Below are 20,139 nucleotides of genomic sequence, written 5' to 3' on the forward strand. Positions count from 1 at the left end.
GAGTTCTATAGTATAGGAATTTGTTAGTTCACTAACTGGCATGTTACCCAGGGACACAAAACTAGAGGAGACAAAGCTTCTATCGGCACCAGTATCAAATAACACAGAAGCATATTGATCAGAAACAGCAAATGTACATGTTACTACGTTCGGGTCTTGTCGTGCTTCTCCAGACCCGATAACGAACGCGCGTCCCCGAGACGCACTTGAAGTCGATGCTTGGTTTCGACCGGTAACTGCTCCTCGATTCAGCTTGGGGCAGTCCCTTCAAAAGTGTTCCGTGCTCCCACATTCAAAACAAGCACGGCGATTCACTACAGTTGAGTTTTGTTGGGCTGGTTGCTGACGAATCGGTTGTGGTCTCGGTAGTTGGGGACGATGGGGTTGGGTTGTCTGGGCTGGTCGATTTACAATCTCCATACCGATTCGGCAATTGGGACCACCATTGTGTCCATTCCTTCCACACCTTTGACATATTATCGGTCTACACTCACCCACATGATGAAAATTACATTTATCACATTTTGGCCACGGTCCCTTGTACCTGTCTCGTTTCACCTCAGAACTACTCATGACATAATTTTGTATCGTTGGGCGTGCACGTTTATTTGCTGGCCTTCCTTGTGACCCTGATCCATAATTAGTTCGCTTCATACCCGATGATTCCCCCGCAATTCTCAATACTCCACTTCTTACCAAGTCAAAAGTCACAATGCCGGCTTGAGTCACGGCATTCTCGAACAAAGTGTGACCCACAGAGTTCACCAAACTCCTCACTTCTGGGGCTAAACCCCAAATATAACGTTCAACTCTTTTATTTTCAGGAGTTACTAACCATGGTACTAAGCGAGCCAATTCATTGAAGCGGTTCGTGTATCCCAAATGATCCGCTCCTTTCATCTCCAAACTCCAGAGTTCGTGTTCTAATCTTTGAATTTCGTTCCTTGGGCAGAAATGTTCCAACATCAGTGTTTTGAGTTCAGCCCATGTCATGCGATTCACCGTATCTTGACCTTTTATCTGCACCGTAGTGTTCCACCACATCAAAGCATGATCCGTAAAAGTAGAAGCAACATACTTGACTATGTTTTCGGGTGGACAATTGCTGATATTGAGGACAGATTCAGTCTTTTTGATCCATTTAATCAGCCCGTTTGGCCCTTCAGTGCCCTTGAAATCAATCGGTTTACAGGCCATAGAGTTTTTGATCGAATATTCCCTTCGAGGGGGATTAGGGTTGTTATTGTCATTGCTTGGGTTCGGTGGGGGATTATTTGCATTGGTAGGGGTATTTGTACTAGGTGGGGGATTGTTATTTGTAACTGTTTCATTGTTGGTTGGGGGAGCATTATTGTTTTGTTGTTGGTTCGTTTGCATATTTGCGTTTACACCGGCAGTTACTTGTGTTACAATAAGCGGAATTACGGTCTGCAATTGCCGAGCAATCATCTCGGCTATTTCTGCCTCAGTCATAGGGTTTGCTTTCTTTGGGGCCATTCTATAATGATAAACAAATATAAGCCAATTAGTACTAATTCCAGTCTACGGCACTGTGTAATAATAATCACAATAAATGTTGTACAGGTAAACAAGATAACATATTGACATTTCACAAATTGTTCTGTACATTAATATCAAAAGTACATAGACTTAGCCTGATAAAGGCCAGTGCTTGCATGTACATATATCAAAATCTGTCACTAAGTGACTGTTAGACTTAACCCTATAAGGGTCAGTGCTTGTAATAATGTACAAAGTTGTGCCCCATATTAACATAACATACTACTATATACATACATGGGGTATCAAAAGATCATGTATACATAATTGTAATATTCCGCATCTATCCATACAGACGATAGGCTAACCACAAACATAAAAATAACAGCACCGTAATCACCCAGTAACAGTTCCACAGCCGAACTGTCACCCTATCCAAACACCAGTGGTGGTAGGCATCTGACTATTGCAAGTTCAGTACTATCTGGTGTAACGTCGATAAGTACTGGGTCATGTCCCTCCTCTCCTGGTTAATGTTAGCTATGGCTATCGAGTGGTCTATCACACGGTCAGTCAGGACAGCCATCCAAGGGTTGTTTCCTGCGTTTGGGAGGTCAGGACGAGGGGTAGGTATACTCAATGAACGGGAAGATGAAGTATCTATCCTAGGGCGTGAAGGTCCTCCCGGTCATGGGTAGATCTGAATGGAATCGAGGTAGGGTCAATCGGGGTTACCCGAATACGAGCAGTCTGCCGGACTCGCGCAGTAGCTGAAGTCGTCGGCGACAGGTGTATAGGTGGAGTGGGTAATCTGGCTACTCTAGCAGGTGAACGATACTGACTGTTAACTTCGTCTTGATCCCTGCGTGGTGACCTGGGTGGATAACTATCGCATCTGTAACCAGATAGATCAGGCGCATTTCTGGGTAGCTCTCTACAGATAACTTCTTCTTCCACCTCTTCCTCTTCCTCCTCCGGCTCCTCTTCTGGGTCCTCCTCTTCTGGATCCTCCTATTCTGGATCCTCCTCTGATTCTTCCTCGGGATCCTCCTCTAAAAAAAAGTTCATTTTTACATAATTAGTCCAAAAATATGATTTTTGATCACTCTTGGTGTTTTGATATTCCCGCGGATTCACTAGTCGCGAACTTGCCGGTTTTTATAAAAATTGAATTTGTTTAATATTCAAATTAGTATAATTAATTAAATGTTAATCATTAAATTATGAAAATTTGACCACTTATCAATTAAAATATGTAGATTTTAATAAAAATATTTCTGGAATTTATTTACTGAATTATTAATTTATAAAAATTCATTTTATCAGCTATATTTCGCCTGAAAATCGTCCGTTTACCCCAAACAATTTCCAAAAATTCCACAAAAATTTCTGAAAACTCAAATCATGTCCCAAAATAATTTGTATCAATTCCAGAATGTAAAAAGCTCGTGCAATATTCTTTTCGGCCCAAATTCGGCTGTAAAAATTCACACGAACGCAAATAAACAAAACACCTTTAAACTTCTCCAAATGATCTCAAAATTCATATGTGATCAAAATACATCAAATATGAGTTCCCAGAAAAGTTTCATAATTTTTGAAGTATTTTAGCTATTTTTCCCAAATAAACGTCCCAATTCGGTAATAAATTCGCCAAATATTCTCGGATGGTCGAAAAATTACCAAATTTGAACAGGGACTTATTGACATGGTCCCTGATTTCCCTGAAAAATTTCAAGTCCTAAAAATATGCACATCACAACCTTAACCTAAATAGCCCGTAAGTGAGTGTTTCGGCATTACCTTAGCGGGTTTGGCTCGTTTCCGACCTTTTAATCAAGTTTTCAGGTTCTTGTGCTTCTAAGAAAGCTAGCTACAAGTCCTATATCAAAAACCAAGCAATATTTCATCAACATAACAGCCCTTAAGTTAGGGTTTCGGCTAGTGTACAAAAACGAACTTTTGAACAGTAAAAACGTCGTTTCAACCCTTTAATCCGTGTTTATGGTCAAAAAAACTATCAAAACAGGTTCCTTACCATGTGTATGATTAAAACATGTTTATGGACCATTTTTAGGATTTTTACACGGTTAGGAATGATTTTTAGTAACCAAGACATGTTTTTATGGTATTAAACAAGTTTAAACAAGTGTAAAAGTAGCTTATTTAAATTGTTTACCTTAGGGTTTCTTGAGTTTTTGGCTGGAGAAGAAGTTTATGTCCAGAATTTTCAAGAAATAATGTTGAAAATATCTTGTATCTAGTTTAAATGTGAAAGAATAAAAAGGGGGGGGGGGCTGCTGCTGCGATCGGACCATCATGGGCCCACTTTGGGCCCATTTTGGCCCAAGTTTCTGATTTCTCAAGCCCAACCATGAAAATCCCGGTCCAAATTTAGTTCGGGTTCGGTTTTTGGCGCGAAAAACTTATCGGGTGCGTTAAACAGCGCGAAAACGAGTGTTTTTCGGCTAGTTTTGTGTAAAATTATAAAAACATATTATACGTTTGTAAAAATCAAAAATATTTTCACGGATCTCTTAACACATTTCAAATAAGTGTTTGGTAAGTCTTTTTCGGCTTAACGGATGATACAATGCTTGGTTTGTAACTATCTTTTGCGTTTAAATCTATAGCGGGTAGTTAAACGAGCATGTTTTTGTTTAACTTGTTTGCTATCAAACTAAGACCATATTTCTAATATTTTAGCTTGTATAGATCGTATATCACTTATAGATGCCCCCCGAGATATCTGGGTCATAACCCGACCCGTTCGGTTAATCGTATCGTTTGTTACGCAAAACGCGTTTATTTGCTTAATCGGTAAATACGTACTGAGGTGTACCTTGTTTTGACTCAAATGTCACAAGTTATGTTTCAACTTTTAGTTCAGTAACGATTCAATTGTTCTTCGAAGGTCACAAGTATAGGTATTGTCATTATTATCGTTTTATTATTATTATTATTATTATTATTATTATTATTATGTTTAATGCTATTCAGCACTATGATACTTGGATTGACACTAAATATCAAAATGTGGCTATGTTTTTGTAAGCAATATGACTCATTTACATGTGTTGAATAAAATGTCATTTTTAATTTAACAAATTTTTATGTACAAGTAGTTTGAGCTCAAATGGAAGAACCGTTGGAAAAGGAACAGAAAGCTAGAGAAGAATTGAAGCAACGAATTAAACAAATGAAAATAAACGAGTGACTGAAAAATGAAGAGAAATGTGCATAAATTTTAGGAGTTTGTTAGAAATTTCTTTCTCCTTAAAATTAGTATTTGTGATTTTGTAGTCAGAGCTTCTTAAGACTCATGTTATATTGTAAAACTTTTAGTTTAAGTAATCGTATTTATGGTTGGTTTGTACAACATGTTATGAGTTATATTTACCTTTTTATGCATTATTTTAAGTTATTGTATTTATGGTTTATATTTTAGATTTTTTTTTGTTTTGAAATATTCAGAAAAATAAATAATAATAATTATAATAAAAGTAGTATTAGATCAATGAGTTGTAAATGCATAGAAAGTGAAATAAATAAATAAAAATAAAATATAATTGTATGTGTTGGAAATGCGTAGAAAAATAAAAACAAAAACAAAAACTACTTAGATACATTGGAAATGCGTTGGAAAACGTAACAAAATAAAAAAAGGAGAACACTTAAATTGTGTCAGAAATTCATAAGTATATTAACATAGCGTATGCAATGCGTCAGAAAGAGAAAATAAATGTTTTAATTATTTGTGTTGGAAATGCGTTTGAAACTTCCAACGACATATTTTTGTAGGTAATATGTTAGAAATTGCGTTGGAAATGCGTAGAAAAACATTTCTCACGGGGCTATTTCCCACATACCCATTTTTGTTGGAAATGTGTTGAAAACAATGATTTCTTACGCATTTCCAACGAAAAATGATGTAGAAACTTGAACGATTTTCTAGTAGTATCTCGCTCATAACAACTTTTTTTTTATTTTTATAAATATGCAATTGAAACAAAGTGATAACTAATATTTTTTCAAGGCCAACACCAAAAAGTATTTAGGTTTAATTTTTTTAATTCACAAATTTTACTTAATAAAAAATAAATACGTAAATATTAATGTCATTAAACTAACAAACATAACTCTTAGACGGACTATCACGCCCAATACCCGCATGCGCGTCTTTGATAATCGTAAAAACATTTTGGGTCGAAGACGAAAAAAATTTGAGTTTAAAGTTAGTTGAGTAATTGGGTTTAAACATTAAGAATACATACTTTCTTTTTTCATATATATATATATATATATATATATATATATAATTTTTTTAAAAAAATTCGGGTCTATCGGGGTGTCGGGTCAGGGTCATCGACCACCCGGCCTCAGGGGTGGCTCGTGGGACAACGAAAATAAGTTAGGGCTTTAAGCCCACATTTAATTATGGCCTCTAAGTCTAAAAAAACTTTATATATAGATAGATATATTATAATGGATAAAGTAAACTCAAAGTAATATATTGGTATGGTAGTAGGCTTGGTTGTTACTATAGTATAGGTTATGAGTTAAAAACTTGTAATTAGCAATTTTTTTCTTAACAATTATGATAAAAAGGCCACAAAATCTTGTTTCGATTTAGGCCTTTACATTCATTGAGTCGGCCCTACTAGTTTTGCCTCATAGCCGGCCTTGAATACCCACGTGACCACATAAACAACTCCCCATTAGTTATAACTCATATTTATGGCTACTAAAAAGAAATTGAAAAGCATATGTTGCTCGTGAAAGTGCGTATGTTAGCTCCTAATCTAAATACATTTGTTTCTTATGAGATACATATATGTCAATTAGTTGCATATAAAGTGGCAGGAAATGCTGGTAGGGGTCTAGACTGCATGAGGTAAATGTTGAATGAAAAATGATTCTTTACAGCTGAGCACGGTTCCCTGACATTTCAATTAGGCTGAGGGGTGTGGGGGGGCTCTAATGGGGGCGCGAGTGGGAGCTCCAGCCAATAATATTATGACGTGTGGCAGAGAGAGAAACTGGATAAGGGGGGTGTTGGAGCCCCCGCTGGAGCCCCTGGCCCTGGTGTGGAGGGGCTCCAGCGGATTTTTTTTAATTTTTTTATAAATATATTCAAAAAACGTATTATTAAAAAAACTCATAAATTATTAAAAAAAAACACACATTAATGAAAAAACACATTAATATCTAAAAATAAAATAAAAATTAAAGTACTAAAAAAAAACATTATTCTTATTCTTCGGCTTGGTCTTCTTCGATCAACCTCTTTCGGATACGTTCCTTTTGCTTTTCCATCAGCATTTGATCGACCGGATTTAGGTTACTGAAGTCTCTTGTAAGGAAGTCCAAATCTCTCATTCGACTTTTTTCCTTTTTGTCATTAGAGACCACCTCCATGGTTTTGTTGAATTTATTGAGGGATGATTCTTGCGGCCCCGAATAAAACATCGGTTGGTCTGGTGACGACCATAAATCGTCGTCAATATAATCTGAATCTAGGTTTGGGTACCAATTTCCAGACATTTTGGGGTATTATATAGGAGTTTGGGGTATTATATATGAGTTTGGAGATTGAAGTTGTGTTTTGATATGGTTGAAATGGGTTGATTTTGGGGTATTATATAGGGGTTTTTAATGTTTTTTTTTTATTTTATCCGAGCTCAACGGCTCTTTTCGATATCCACATCACTTTTTTCTCTCTCTTCTCCCGCGACCACACTCACGCCTGCCTGGGGGCTCGCGCTCGCGCCCCGTTCGCGCCCCAGTGGTGTGGGGTTAGCGCCTGGGGGCGCGAGCGGAGGGGCTCTCGCGCCCAGGTTAGCGCCCCACACCCCTACTTCTTCACCAACCCTCTATGTCTTAATCTTTCCACATTTTAACCTATAGCTTTGGCATTTCCATATATCATATTTTTCAGATTTATATATTAAGTCATCAGATTAAAAGGGCCACAATTTTCCTAGTTGAGAAAAATCTCTCTAGTACTGCTAAATATTTCAATTATCTTGTTTAAATTTTAAATATGCAATATCAGAATATATAGTTCCCCCCCCCCCCCCCCCTTTAAGGTTGAAACTCAAAATAAATTCACATAAAAACTACTATTGTTTCTCATGTGAATCCACATGTTAACGTTCATGCGAAACAACATTAAATGACTTAAGTTATCGCACTAACTATATTTTGTATGTGAAACGGTATGTGAATTTTGCTCCCACTGGTCATGTGCTTAAGAACCAAAGAATCATCACCGTGAGCAGGAATTACTAAAAACCGAACTAAAGTCGATTAAGTCATTATCATCACTATATCCAAATCATCTGTGTGCGTGCGTGTGTGAAATAGAAAATGAAATATATAGGCGGCTAATAACATACTGTCCAGTATTGTGGGGATGGTAACTGTTGCCTTCTTGCTTTGTAGATTAGTCACTTGGTATGTGCATATAATTATTTGAACCATAAGAAAAAGTTTGTCCATCTTCTCTCTTCAAATTGCACACACACACACAGGCAAAGCAAATTGTTTATTTCGAGTTTGGAATTAGTACAAATCCAGTTTAACTCTTGATAAATTTGAACAAATGGGTGTTCAACAATGGAGCCAAAAAACATATTAATTTAAAGCTAGATATGCAATGTTCAATCTGAGTTCTATAAATGGAATTTAATAAATGAGGTTATTTGGTTGGTGGAGCAAATATGTATAAACATTGATGAGTGATTTGCTATGGCCTATGGGGGGTGGGGCTTCTGGTCACCGGCATGTGGATGCATCAGACAATATAGTGTAACTCGTTTATATCCATGACCATCGATCTCTACGTACGTACTGGCATGCAACTATTGGTGCATCATGCATATATATGTTTCACAATCACATTCGCATATGGGAATTTTTTAGTTTCGAATTAAGTCTCCCTATAATACCGTTGAAAATAAAATTGTGATTTGAATGAAAGAAACCAGACCGCAAATGCCAACTTGATATTCGAAAACCGCACACCATGACGTGAAAATGAAATGCTGTTTGTAAAGGAAATAAATGTGTTTTAAGTTATAGATGATTAGTCATATGTAAAGTGAATGTAATCTTCATGTATAGCCCTTGCGACTGTAATGCTTTTATAAGCAATACTTTTGACGTGACAATTTATGGGCAATGCTTTTATCCTATAACATTTTATTGTTCATAACTTGATCTTGAACGTTACCGATACGTGATTAAATAAGGTTAACTTGAATCAAGGTGTTTATGGAAGTGCTAATCCAAATATATTGTTTTGAAACTATAAAAAGAATTAAAACTAGGTTAAGTGTTTACATTGCCTATTTTAGTGTGATTATTTACCATTTTCTAGTTGTCTCATAGGCATAGACTTAACAAGTTTCAAATTGTATCACTCCTTGAATTAGGATCGATGAGCATCTTCGGTACCTATACCGATTGGTATCGGTACTGATTTGGTACCGTTGGTACCTAACCGATATCAAGTTTTTAGTTTTCGGTATCGGTACAGTACCGGTATTTCCCGAATTTTGAACCAAATACCGGTACCGAAGCGATACCGGTACTGAACCAATCATTTCGGTACAGTTACGCACCGGTACCATATATTTCAAATTTTCGGGATCGGGATTTTTAGAATTGGTATCGATACCATCCTGAGCTCATCCCTACCTTGCATGGTGGTTTTTCCATATCTTTCATTAGATACTTTTCTTTCGAAATTACCACAATATTTTTGTTTTAATATCAAATAATGCCTACTATTTTGCCTATTAGAATTCGGTTTATATTTATTTAAATCATCCGACTCATGCTATGTTGGTAATATGACATCTGCTTGGTTAGAGCACTAGGAGTCTTCCACTCAGTCACTCACGCGCGCACACATGGCTAAACGGTGACAACGATAATTTTTCTAGTGTTGTATATCTGTACATCTATCAACTTAATGATTTTGTTTACCGAGATGCATAGGGTCATCAAAATTAACAAAAAATCAATAGTATATCACACTTCAGTCTTTAGGTTAAAAAATGCACGCCTCAAAAAATTCATTAATAATATACACGTACCTTAGGATAATTAATACACAAGGGATTAAATAAATAAAAATATCAGGGTTTAACTAATGCTTAAACTCTCAAAACAATTCAAAAATCCCTCCATGTCTAATCAATATCTTGGTCTTAAAAGCCTATATTCTCCCTTGGATAGTTGGATGCTATTATGAGTGGATTTCCTTGTTATTAATACGATATTACCCGTCCATGTGATCAACGTTATTGGTTTTTATTATCCGGTCTGAATATATAACATCTACATGTTATTTATCGGATTTTATTACGCTCCAGTTAGAATTAAACACGAACTTACATTTTTCTAAGACGACGACTTTATTGTATTTAGGCTATCGCACTCTTTAAATTTGGAGAGCTTCGTTGCCTCACTCTGCCAGACTATGTTGTCTTAACCGGGCGTACGTTGGCTTTCAGAGTTCGGATTAGGCGTTCCCAAGGGCGGATGTAGCTAATAAGTAGTAACTAGGCGTAGCATCCGCTACCCCTCTACTTTTCGTCGGTAGTGCAACTTTTTATATATTTTTTGATGGTTTTCGTATTTCGCTGCCCCTAAAAAAATATAACGTTACCCCACTTTGTTTAAAGCTCAACCAAATTAAAAGTTAAAACCAATTAAAGCTCAACTAAAGTTTAAAGTCCAACCAAATTAAAGCCCAAGCCAAATAAAACCATTGTTCTATTATGCGTGGACGTTTGGTTTAGGCCGGACATTAACATTCAACAAAATAAAGTTTCGTTCAACCACCGTCCACCCCACGTTGCCCCGGCCCCTTGTTGCCATCCTCCGGTCACCGGACCTCCACGCTGCAACCGAGTAGACGACGGCCGGTGATCCCTCAATCCCTCATCCACGGTTCGGCCTCTACTTGTTCAATTTAAATATTCTTATACTTTTATCTAAAATTTTAATTGTTTAATTTGTTTATATAAATTGTTAATTTGGATTTGCTTATGGGCAATTGAATATTTGAATGATTGTTTATGGTTTATTCGATATTTGAATAATGTAAATTAGAATTAATTAAGAATTTAAGGTTTATGTGTAAATTTGAATTGATTATGGATTTATAGTTTAAATTTTGTTTATGCGAAAATTAGGGAGCTCGAAAGATGAAACGACAAAGTCTTATTATCAGTTTTTTAAACAAAGATTCCAAGAAAATGATGATATTAATCCAACACCAAATTAAAAAAAAAGAATTATTATATGAAATACAATAAAAAAAATTGTTTATTGTATAAACTATAGTAAAAAATATTCATTTACATTATATGAAATATAGTAAAAAAAAATTTTTTTGAATGCAACCAGTTTTCGTCTAGATCTGCCACTGCGCATTCCCCCGAGAAACCATATCGTCGGCTGTCACTTGACAGTCATTGTGCCACCACAAGAGCGTCACTCTCTAAATTTAATTGTTAACCAACTTCCCTCCAACGATTTTCCAACGGTTGTAACTTCTATATATGTTAATATTTTTTGAAGAAAATTACACCATAAAAATGAGCATTTTATTGTCTTTAATTTGGGTATAGTATTGCTATAGTTTATTCCAATTAAAATTAGGATGTTACGTATGGGTGTTCACAATTCGGTTTTAACAGCTTCTAAGTTAAGCAATAAGTCAAACCGTCGGTTCATATTTTTTCATTGAAAACTGAACTAAATCGTTGAAAATTCAAACTGAATCGTTACTAATGGTTTGGTTTCACACATTGAGCTTCAATAATAAGTTTACTGACCGGCCCCGATTTTATATGACCAATCTTTAGTATAAAGCATAAACCAAACCGTTTGCTATGGTTTGAACATTTTGAAACCAACTGACCAAAAGTGATGATTGGTTTAAAAGTTTTTAAGGTTTTAAACGAACCTTAAATATCCGTAATTTTTACATGATTACTAGAATTTTCGTTCTCCGCCGCATCGCACGACCATTCGTCTATACTATATATAATGTAGCACTCTTGGGCAAATTAAGACATTAGGTTTTTAAGTAATTTACAATATTCAAAACATTATGTACACCCTATGAAGCATGTAGCATAGGGGCAAAGTTGTCCACTACAAAATATGTTTTACGTAAATTCAGTTTGTTAGAAAATAGTTACAAAATTGGCACTTAAACCTTGCTATCCTTTTATAAATTTAAGAAGTCGTTACAACTTTTACCCCTCATCTTTACTCATGTATTTGCCAGGTTTATATATTTTCTTATTTTTCTTCTATATCTCTAAATATATTACGTTTAAGGAAAAACAGAGCTTACCGATGCATCGTACTTTTTTTGTCGACGTTTCCATATAAAATTTATTCAATATCGAGGTACGGTTTATAATGTACAAATCACTAAAGCATTAATGTACAATTCAAATATGTAACTATAAATCAATAAATTGTTTAAACACATAAATATGCATTAAAGTACAACCATATTCTGTTTTAGTTTATAAATTCTGAAAGTACAAATTCAGTCATCCATTCATACAACTCACATTACGAAAACAAAGCAATAAAACCAACTCAAATTAATGTTGTATGAATTTGTAACGGCTTCACAAAAAGTATGAAGGCCAAACTTAAACCGTGGGCATAACCGTTAGCAACGGGTTTTCGTCGAAAGCCGAAAACGACCGGCCAAAAGTTAATGAAAAAAATCAACCGTGAAATCAAGTCATTGACCAACTTGAACGGTTTTAAATTAAACAACAAACATCCATAAACTTGCTACATGATTACCAAGGTATGTGCTTCCCGCTGCATCGCGCAGACACCCGCCTAGTAAGTATTAAAGGAAGACAAAAATGAGAAGGATGAGAATGATTTATAGGCACATAAAAAAAACACTTCAAAATTTTTTTTAAAAAAATAAAAAAACATAACTCGAAATTTAATAAAAAAAACAAAAAAATGTAAACACAAGGATGTTTCCACCGTCTTTCTCGTATAAAAAAACAAAAAAAATAATGTTAAGGGAAAAAGATCATTGTGTATTTTTGTTTATCATTGTGTTTTATATTTATTTTCGTCATTTATTGTGTTTTTTTTTCTTGATATTGTGTAATATTACTCAACATTGTATTATATTTTGTTCGGCATTGTGTTTTATTTTGCGATTTATTGTGTCTTTTTTTAAGTATAATTGTGTCTTTTGTTCATTTTCGTCATTGTGTCTTTTGTTCATTTTCGTCATTGTGTCTTTTGTCTCTGCATTGTGCCTTTTTGGCGTTTTTTTTAACGAGAATGACAAGGGAAACATTTTTTTTTAATTTTTTTGTTTTTTATTTATATTTTGATTTATGATTTTTTTATTAATTTTTTAGAATTTTTTTTAAGAAGTTTTTTGTGTGACCACAAATTCCTTTTACACTTTTCATTTTTGTCTCCTTTTGTATTTAAACATTTCTCCTCGTAAGCATAGTACCACATAGACGTATGGTACGTAGATTTCAAAACCAAAACGACTAATAACATTAAAAAATAAAAAATTATAATAAAAAATAAATGTCTAGGTTTGTCCTGTCATTTTATATGACCAGTAGTCATAACAATTTAGTAGGTTATAAAGTTTATGAAATTTAAATTCCTACACTGTCTATTGGTCAGTTACTTTCTGCCAAAATTAAAAATTACATTTGCTCTCCCAACTGTACAACTCACTCTCATGTTTTCCCTTTAAATAGACTCTCCTCACTTCACAAATTCTTGCATCAATCAAGTTCTAGTCTTTTAGATAGTAAAAATAGTGAAAAATGACAAAGTGTTGCTTTGTGTTAATTGTAGTTCTAGTGGTGTCCGTTGGTACCATTGCCGGTAGAGACGTACCAAAGGAAAACAAAGGTGCTGTTGGTCTTACGGACCAAAAGAATGTGTACACTTTTGGTGGAACCGGTGGGTATAGCGGCTTTGGAAACAACGGGTTGCCCATTGGCGGGATGGGAACCAGAGTTGGTGTAGGTGGTGATTTTGGTGGTGCGAATGGAATCGGTGGTGTTGGTATGGGATATCAGTATGGAGGACAGGGTGGTCCGGCTGGTGGTATTGGGACTTTTGGTAGTCTTGGTAATGGTTTTGGTGGATTGCCACCTCTTGGTGGTGGTGTGTTTCCTATTGGTGGTGGTGGCGGTGCCGGTGTTGGTGGTGGTGGTGTGCTCCCTCATCCCTAGAGCTTTGTTTATTGTCACCAGGTAGCTATCTAGTTTACGGTTATGGAGTTAAATTAGTTTGTGTGAGATGGTATGTTTGGTTTGTTTGTTTGTTTGTGTGCTGGTACTTTTTTTTAAGTCAAAATATCTTTATCGTCTCTCATGTTGTGTAATTTCTGGAGCATTCGAACATCTATTTATATTAACTTCTTTAAATTAACTTACTAGTTTCAGTTTCTAATTTTCATTCATTACTTTTTGCATGTCTTTTATACTTAAAACATTATACTAGTGGTTATCATATGCTTCAAGTAGACACAAACAATTGTGCGGCTCCACCAATCTTGGAACACATGCTAGATAGTTATCAAATATTGGTAATAACCAATTAACCATTAACCTTTGATTCTTACATATAGAAAAAATAAAAATAAAACATTACCTACGAAATGAATTTTTGTAATAATATAATTGGATCATGTTATAATTTGATTGGAGAAACTGAAAAAGGGCAATAAAAGGGACAAATTTGTCATACAAAAATTTGGTGCCAATGGTTTGGGCCATTATAATATGTATAAGAGAAGAATAGCTGAAGCATATTAAATAAACACATCTGACATTATATATGAGGCGGCAACACCGCCCTTAGCGATAAGTGGGCGGTTTTTGTTGGCAATAATTTCGGACTCCAACTCATAAGTCGATGAATTTGAAGGGCCAATATTAACAAGTCTTTCATAGTTGGTTATGTTTTCTAATTATATTGTAATTATAATAGGTCCGCTTAGTAATTTATGTTAGTCTATATAAATCAAGCCATGGCTAGACATTATTGAACATGTGAGATGCAACCGAGTTAGGGTTCATCTAGATGTAACTGAGTTAGGTTCATCAAGAGTCAAAACTAAGTTAGGGTTTGAGATATTGTAATCAGTTTTTTGAGTGAGATTTTCTGATTAATATAAGCGAGAGTTATTCGTTTAGTTCGTATTTGATTATCGATCCTGGACTCGAGTTTTTTGGTTTAATATTATTATATTAGTATAATATATACTAAATTTTGGCTTTTTATTAGTATAAAAAATATATTATTATATTAGTATGTGTGTTTAATATATCTTAAATATATATAAACGAAACCTTTAAAATCTCTCGGTTTGTTTCCTTTATTCTCTCAAATCACCAGATTGTTTTATTTGTAAATGGATGTTTCTCATGCATTTGACCCGAATGCACGGGTATGGGTCTCACCAAACCCAAATAGCCCTTAAACGGAACATCTCATTTAATTAAAAATTAATATCACCAAATATTTGATATAAAAATCCTATAAAATAAGGATATACTAAAAATATATATCTGGTTTAAAAAAAAAGATATTATTTATAATTATTGAACAATTTATAGTAAAAAAAATAAGTGGTACAATAAACTGTCTTCTGGTTATGCTTTATGATACCTTACAAAATTCTAAAGATTATTCATAATTCAGTATTGATACTTAAGCTACATTATGATACTTGTGAGATTTGCATAGCCAACAAAAAGTCACTTTTATCTTAAACTCTCATAATAATTTGTTATTAATATTTGGATAGAACAAGATAATACTATACATTTTCACACCTTTTATTATCATGCAAATAAGAATTTAACAAAAGACAATGAGACCTAAAAATTTCATCCATTGAACCAAATTTTATAAGAAATCATTACATGGTTGATGAGGATGATTTTTCATCTAGTCTCTAGTTATTACAAATCATGTGTAAGATGTCCTAAAATTACCTGGCTTGAGAAATAAGTATGGGTCCACTAGAAATATTCAGACATAATTCATTTATCATTTATAGACTATCTATTTGTATCCAGTCTATCTTCTATGGTCCATGGTATAATTAAAGAGATCCATTCATATATATTTAATAGGATTTCTTCTAAATATGTCCCTAAGTTTCTTATGACATATGGACGTTAAGGAAATCAAATCAAGTCTAACATTGTATGACAAATTCCCACATCACATACATCATTGAAACTTCTCATGTAGTTTTCTTAAAGATACCGAAGATTAGTGGGAGTCTTAAGTGTTTTAATTATAATTCGCAAGATTTACAAGAAGTGGGAGTGAAATCTTGATATTAACTCAATTGTACCTCTTGTACAAGACATTGCTCCATTACAACACTGTTCCATCAAAACTTATCTTCTTAGAATTTAATACTACACTTACAAAAGTTTCATTTTTGCCTAAATGTGGGCATATTCAGATTTGTTATTAAACTAATCCTCACCAAGAGAAACTGCAACAACTTATATTATTTACTTGTTTCTTTATTATAATCAATTGGTCTTCATATATTGACCCTAAGCATGCCATTTTTCTAAAGGCTTCTAAAGTCAGTAGGAGCAGTCCTTATAGTGACTTGTTAGAAGTACAAGAGTCGCCGGGGGGGGGGGGGTAGTTATTAAAATTTACTCCAAATTTAACTCAGATTACACCTCTTGTACACCAGCTCTTACACATTTAAAATCATGAAAATGATAGCAACCTAACTAAGAGCTAATCCATAAAACTGAAACTTCTAATAAACCCAATAATCAACTCAGGAGGTCACTAGGTTTTAAAACCTACTAACTTTGATGACTATGTAACCTCCTTAACTAAATTGAAATGGATGTTTGAAAGTTTACTAATCTTACCTCTTCTAATTAAACCATTAATATCAATCAATCTTTTAAATGAAATAAAGTTATTATTTGCAAATTAAACTAAACTGCATAAGCCAGAATAACGTTTGAGATTTTGATGAAACACCTACGGGTGTTAATAAATAAATTAAATCCTAACACAAACATTAAGACACAAAGAAGCACGATTGATTATTAAAGATTATATTCAATAGAGGATAAATCATCAAAGAATCTTCTTAAATATATTATAAAAGATTTCTTTGAAAATCATTACTGTTCTATTAGCTTATAATAGTTAAGAGCTACATTAAGTGAACATTAAAACAATTTTCCCTAACAACCGGCTTACATATTTATATGTTCATAAAACAACCTAAAAGTTATAATTTGAAGGTGAAAGAAAATTTAGTATGTAAGTCAATAAAATCCATATATGGGTTAATGCAACTATCAAAATGTTTTGATATCTTTATACAATTATTTTCATCAAAAACCAAGTCGATTAATGTACCTACCACAAGATGAGTGACAGAAACTAAAATAAACTTGTCCTTATATAGATGACATTCTTTTGACTTGTATATGTTACATAAGTCAAAGCATTGTGTGTACATACTCATAATTTGATATGATAGATCTCAGAGAGGCGCTGCATTAAAATTTCTATATGAAATCAATTATTTGTTTATGAGCGAAATGAGGAACTAAATTTTTGTATCAAATACATTCATGATATTCTTAAGGATCCGATGACTAAAAGTCTATCACCCATAAGTCTTATGTAAGCGTTTAATAATTAAGACGGGATTACTAATGACCATGTATAATTGAATAGTACTATTGATGTGCTAAAAGTAGTTTAATAATTATTAACTAAATTAACTAAAAAATAAACACGAAGTAATACTCTAGACTCTCTAAAACTCGACTAAACTACTAACCGGCAAGTGAACCGGTTGACTCTAGTAAAGCTAAGTAAGTCCGGATATCGAACCCACGAGACTCTCTAAATTACGTTTATTAGCTAATTAGACTCGACTACAAACACGACTTATTAATTATACTTGTTTTTGGGGTTTTTATTTAAAATACTATAATTAAAAACTAATTAAGAAAACAAGTAATTTAAACAAAAACAAGAATTTGTTATTTAAAATAAGATGATGATGAGAAAACTACCTAGGCTAGAATCCCCTAAATTTCAGTAATGAATTAACCCGGGAAAATATTTAGTTTTGGACTGGGATCGTAAAATTGACACTTAAAAGAAAACCCGAGCAGGACCCCTGACCCTTCTCAAGAGACACCTATGGATTTCTAATAAGTTTTAACGCACATCAGTATTAAAAATCAAGTTCCCTTACGGTCACCTAATTAATTATGATATAGTTCCTTTATACGAAATCCTACCTTACAGCGCGGAAATCAAAGGCAATTTAAAATATTTAATTGACTTAATAGACAATAATAAATAATCAACCCTAGACGGACTCTTTACGAAGAACTAAATCTAGCAAGATTAAATAATAAAGATCTATCAATAACCTAGCACTTTACAGATTTTAGGTTAGCAGCACACTTAGGTTTATTTGACAATATTATTCCTATGATCTTATCATGACATCAATCATAAAATAATCAAGAACACAAAGTAATCGACCTAATAACAATCTTATCATATGACAAATAATAATCAAGGAAAGCTATGGAATAAAACTCATCAAACAATTCTAAGCATTCATACGCATCAATTTAATATAAGTAAATCTTTTACTAAATCATAAAAACCATAACAATAAATAATCCCAAGTCAAAACAAAACATCAAAGTAGGTTCATCATAACCTAGGCGGTCTAAGGATTTAGCCGACAACCATACTCAAGAACAAAAGATAATAAATAGGTTTAAACAATAAATTCATGACGAAAATAATAAATTCAAACCGACTAGTAAGGATTCTTAGATGAGTAGGTGTGGAACTCGGACACCAATGCGCTTTCACTTTCCCTTCTTTTGTTCTCAGCCGGCTCCCCCTCAATCTTAATTATGACCTCTTATATTATGCCTCCTAGCCGACATACGACTTTAAAGACCAAAACCTTCGGATTCCTTCTACATGGGCCTTTATGTTGAATTTAGTTCACCCAAGCCTAATAACAATTAACGTGGGCCTCTCCATGTTTAAAATTAAGTTGTCTTGAATTTCTCTACACATCAACGTGAAAGAACTTTCAGCATTTAAAATCAACTTCAAATAAATATTCAAATAAATATAAATATGTATAAAAATTTAGTTACAATTTGAGTAAACATGATTTACTTAATTTAAACGTCTTTCTTTTACTATTAACTTTCAAAACTCAAAGATGTAAATACGAGCGCATTAAATGCATCATATAATAAAAGTGACCAAAGCCATTTAAAAGTGTTAGAAATATTTACATAGTATATGCGTAATTTAGATCATATCAACTATGAATGACTAATTATTAATTTTCCTTAGTTTTGATTTTATATGTCTCTTAATATGTTATGCATGCATAATGACATATAGACAAATTATTATACAAATCAAACGTTCTAAAGAGCTTACTTGAAAATTTTGATCATAACTACTTATGTTTTAAATAAGGACTACAGTATGATTAATGGGGATCTTGAGCTGATGTTCAGTTCAATGACTGTATTCCTCTACTCCAGGTTGTGTATAAAACTAAAATGAGTTTTAACTTCTAATAATGCTTATCTAATGCTCAGCTCATAATTGTGACACCACACCCAGATAAGGATGCACCATACACAGTTGATACCAACTTACAAGGAAACACTTATTTTATTAATACAAATTATATGGTACAAAAGTTGGAAACTTAAAAGTATAAAGTTTGGTCAAACTACTCTTAGCCGTTCATACAAAATTCCACCAGATAAGAAAGTCAGGGATGCTTTATTCCACTAGCCACGCCTATCCGAGATAAACAACCCGCACAACCCTAACCATCATTTCTTGTGACACATGCTTAAAACGTCAGCGATTATTGGTGAGTTCATGAATATACACAATTTGTAAATCACATTAATTACTCATGACTTGTACCCGCCCATGTCATCATAACCCAACGTCACCACGTAACATACATAACCATACAATTAATGCCCGCTACATCACGGGTGTAATACCGACAAATCCCGCCGTAGCGGCACATATAAGGGACCACAAATATCATGTGTATGTCATGCTCAGGCTATATGCATGCGTACAACAGTCATGCCATATTATTACAGTTTATGACAAGCATGTTCATGTCTAGAAAGCATTCATAAAAGTCACTTTTGCTATAGGGATGCTTTACTATAATCAATCCGAACTCAGTTTCCTGATCAAGACCAGAATAATCTTAGTCACTAGTCATATAAGGAGCGGACATTAACTAGCCATTATCTTGGCTATGACCCTTAACTCTACTCTTAGTAATTTATTATAATTAAGTTTATAAGTAAACTAATAATCCTAGTAAAGATTCTAATATTAAAGTTAACAAGAAACTAATATTTAAACTAAATAGATACTAACCTGACTAATTGCTCTATATGCGAGAAAAGGTAGTAAGTGAAATATATTTTTATGAATTAGTTCCCTATTTATAGGAAGTTATGAGTTGGATGTGTTTCTGATATTACTTCGTAA

General features: G+C 33.8%; 1 protein-coding gene across 1 annotated transcript; it reads left to right on the plus strand.

The window, feature by feature from the left end:
• Window positions 1–13,360: 13,360 nt before the first annotated feature.
• Window positions 13,361–13,817, plus strand: LOC143551913 (uncharacterized). Its single transcript, XM_077042254.1, has one exon. It carries the CDS (start codon window positions 13,362–13,364, stop codon window positions 13,773–13,775), a length of 414 nt encoding a protein of 137 aa, XP_076898369.1. The 5' UTR covers window position 13,361; the 3' UTR covers window positions 13,776–13,817.
• Window positions 13,818–20,139: the final 6,322 nt, after the last annotated feature.

This window comes from Bidens hawaiensis, unplaced genomic scaffold (assembly GCF_021521415.1).
Source record: "Bidens hawaiensis isolate Kalapana, Puna unplaced genomic scaffold, B.hawaiensis_p1.1 tig00016744_1, whole genome shotgun sequence".
Lineage (NCBI taxonomy): Eukaryota > Viridiplantae > Streptophyta > Magnoliopsida > Asterales > Asteraceae > Bidens > Bidens hawaiensis.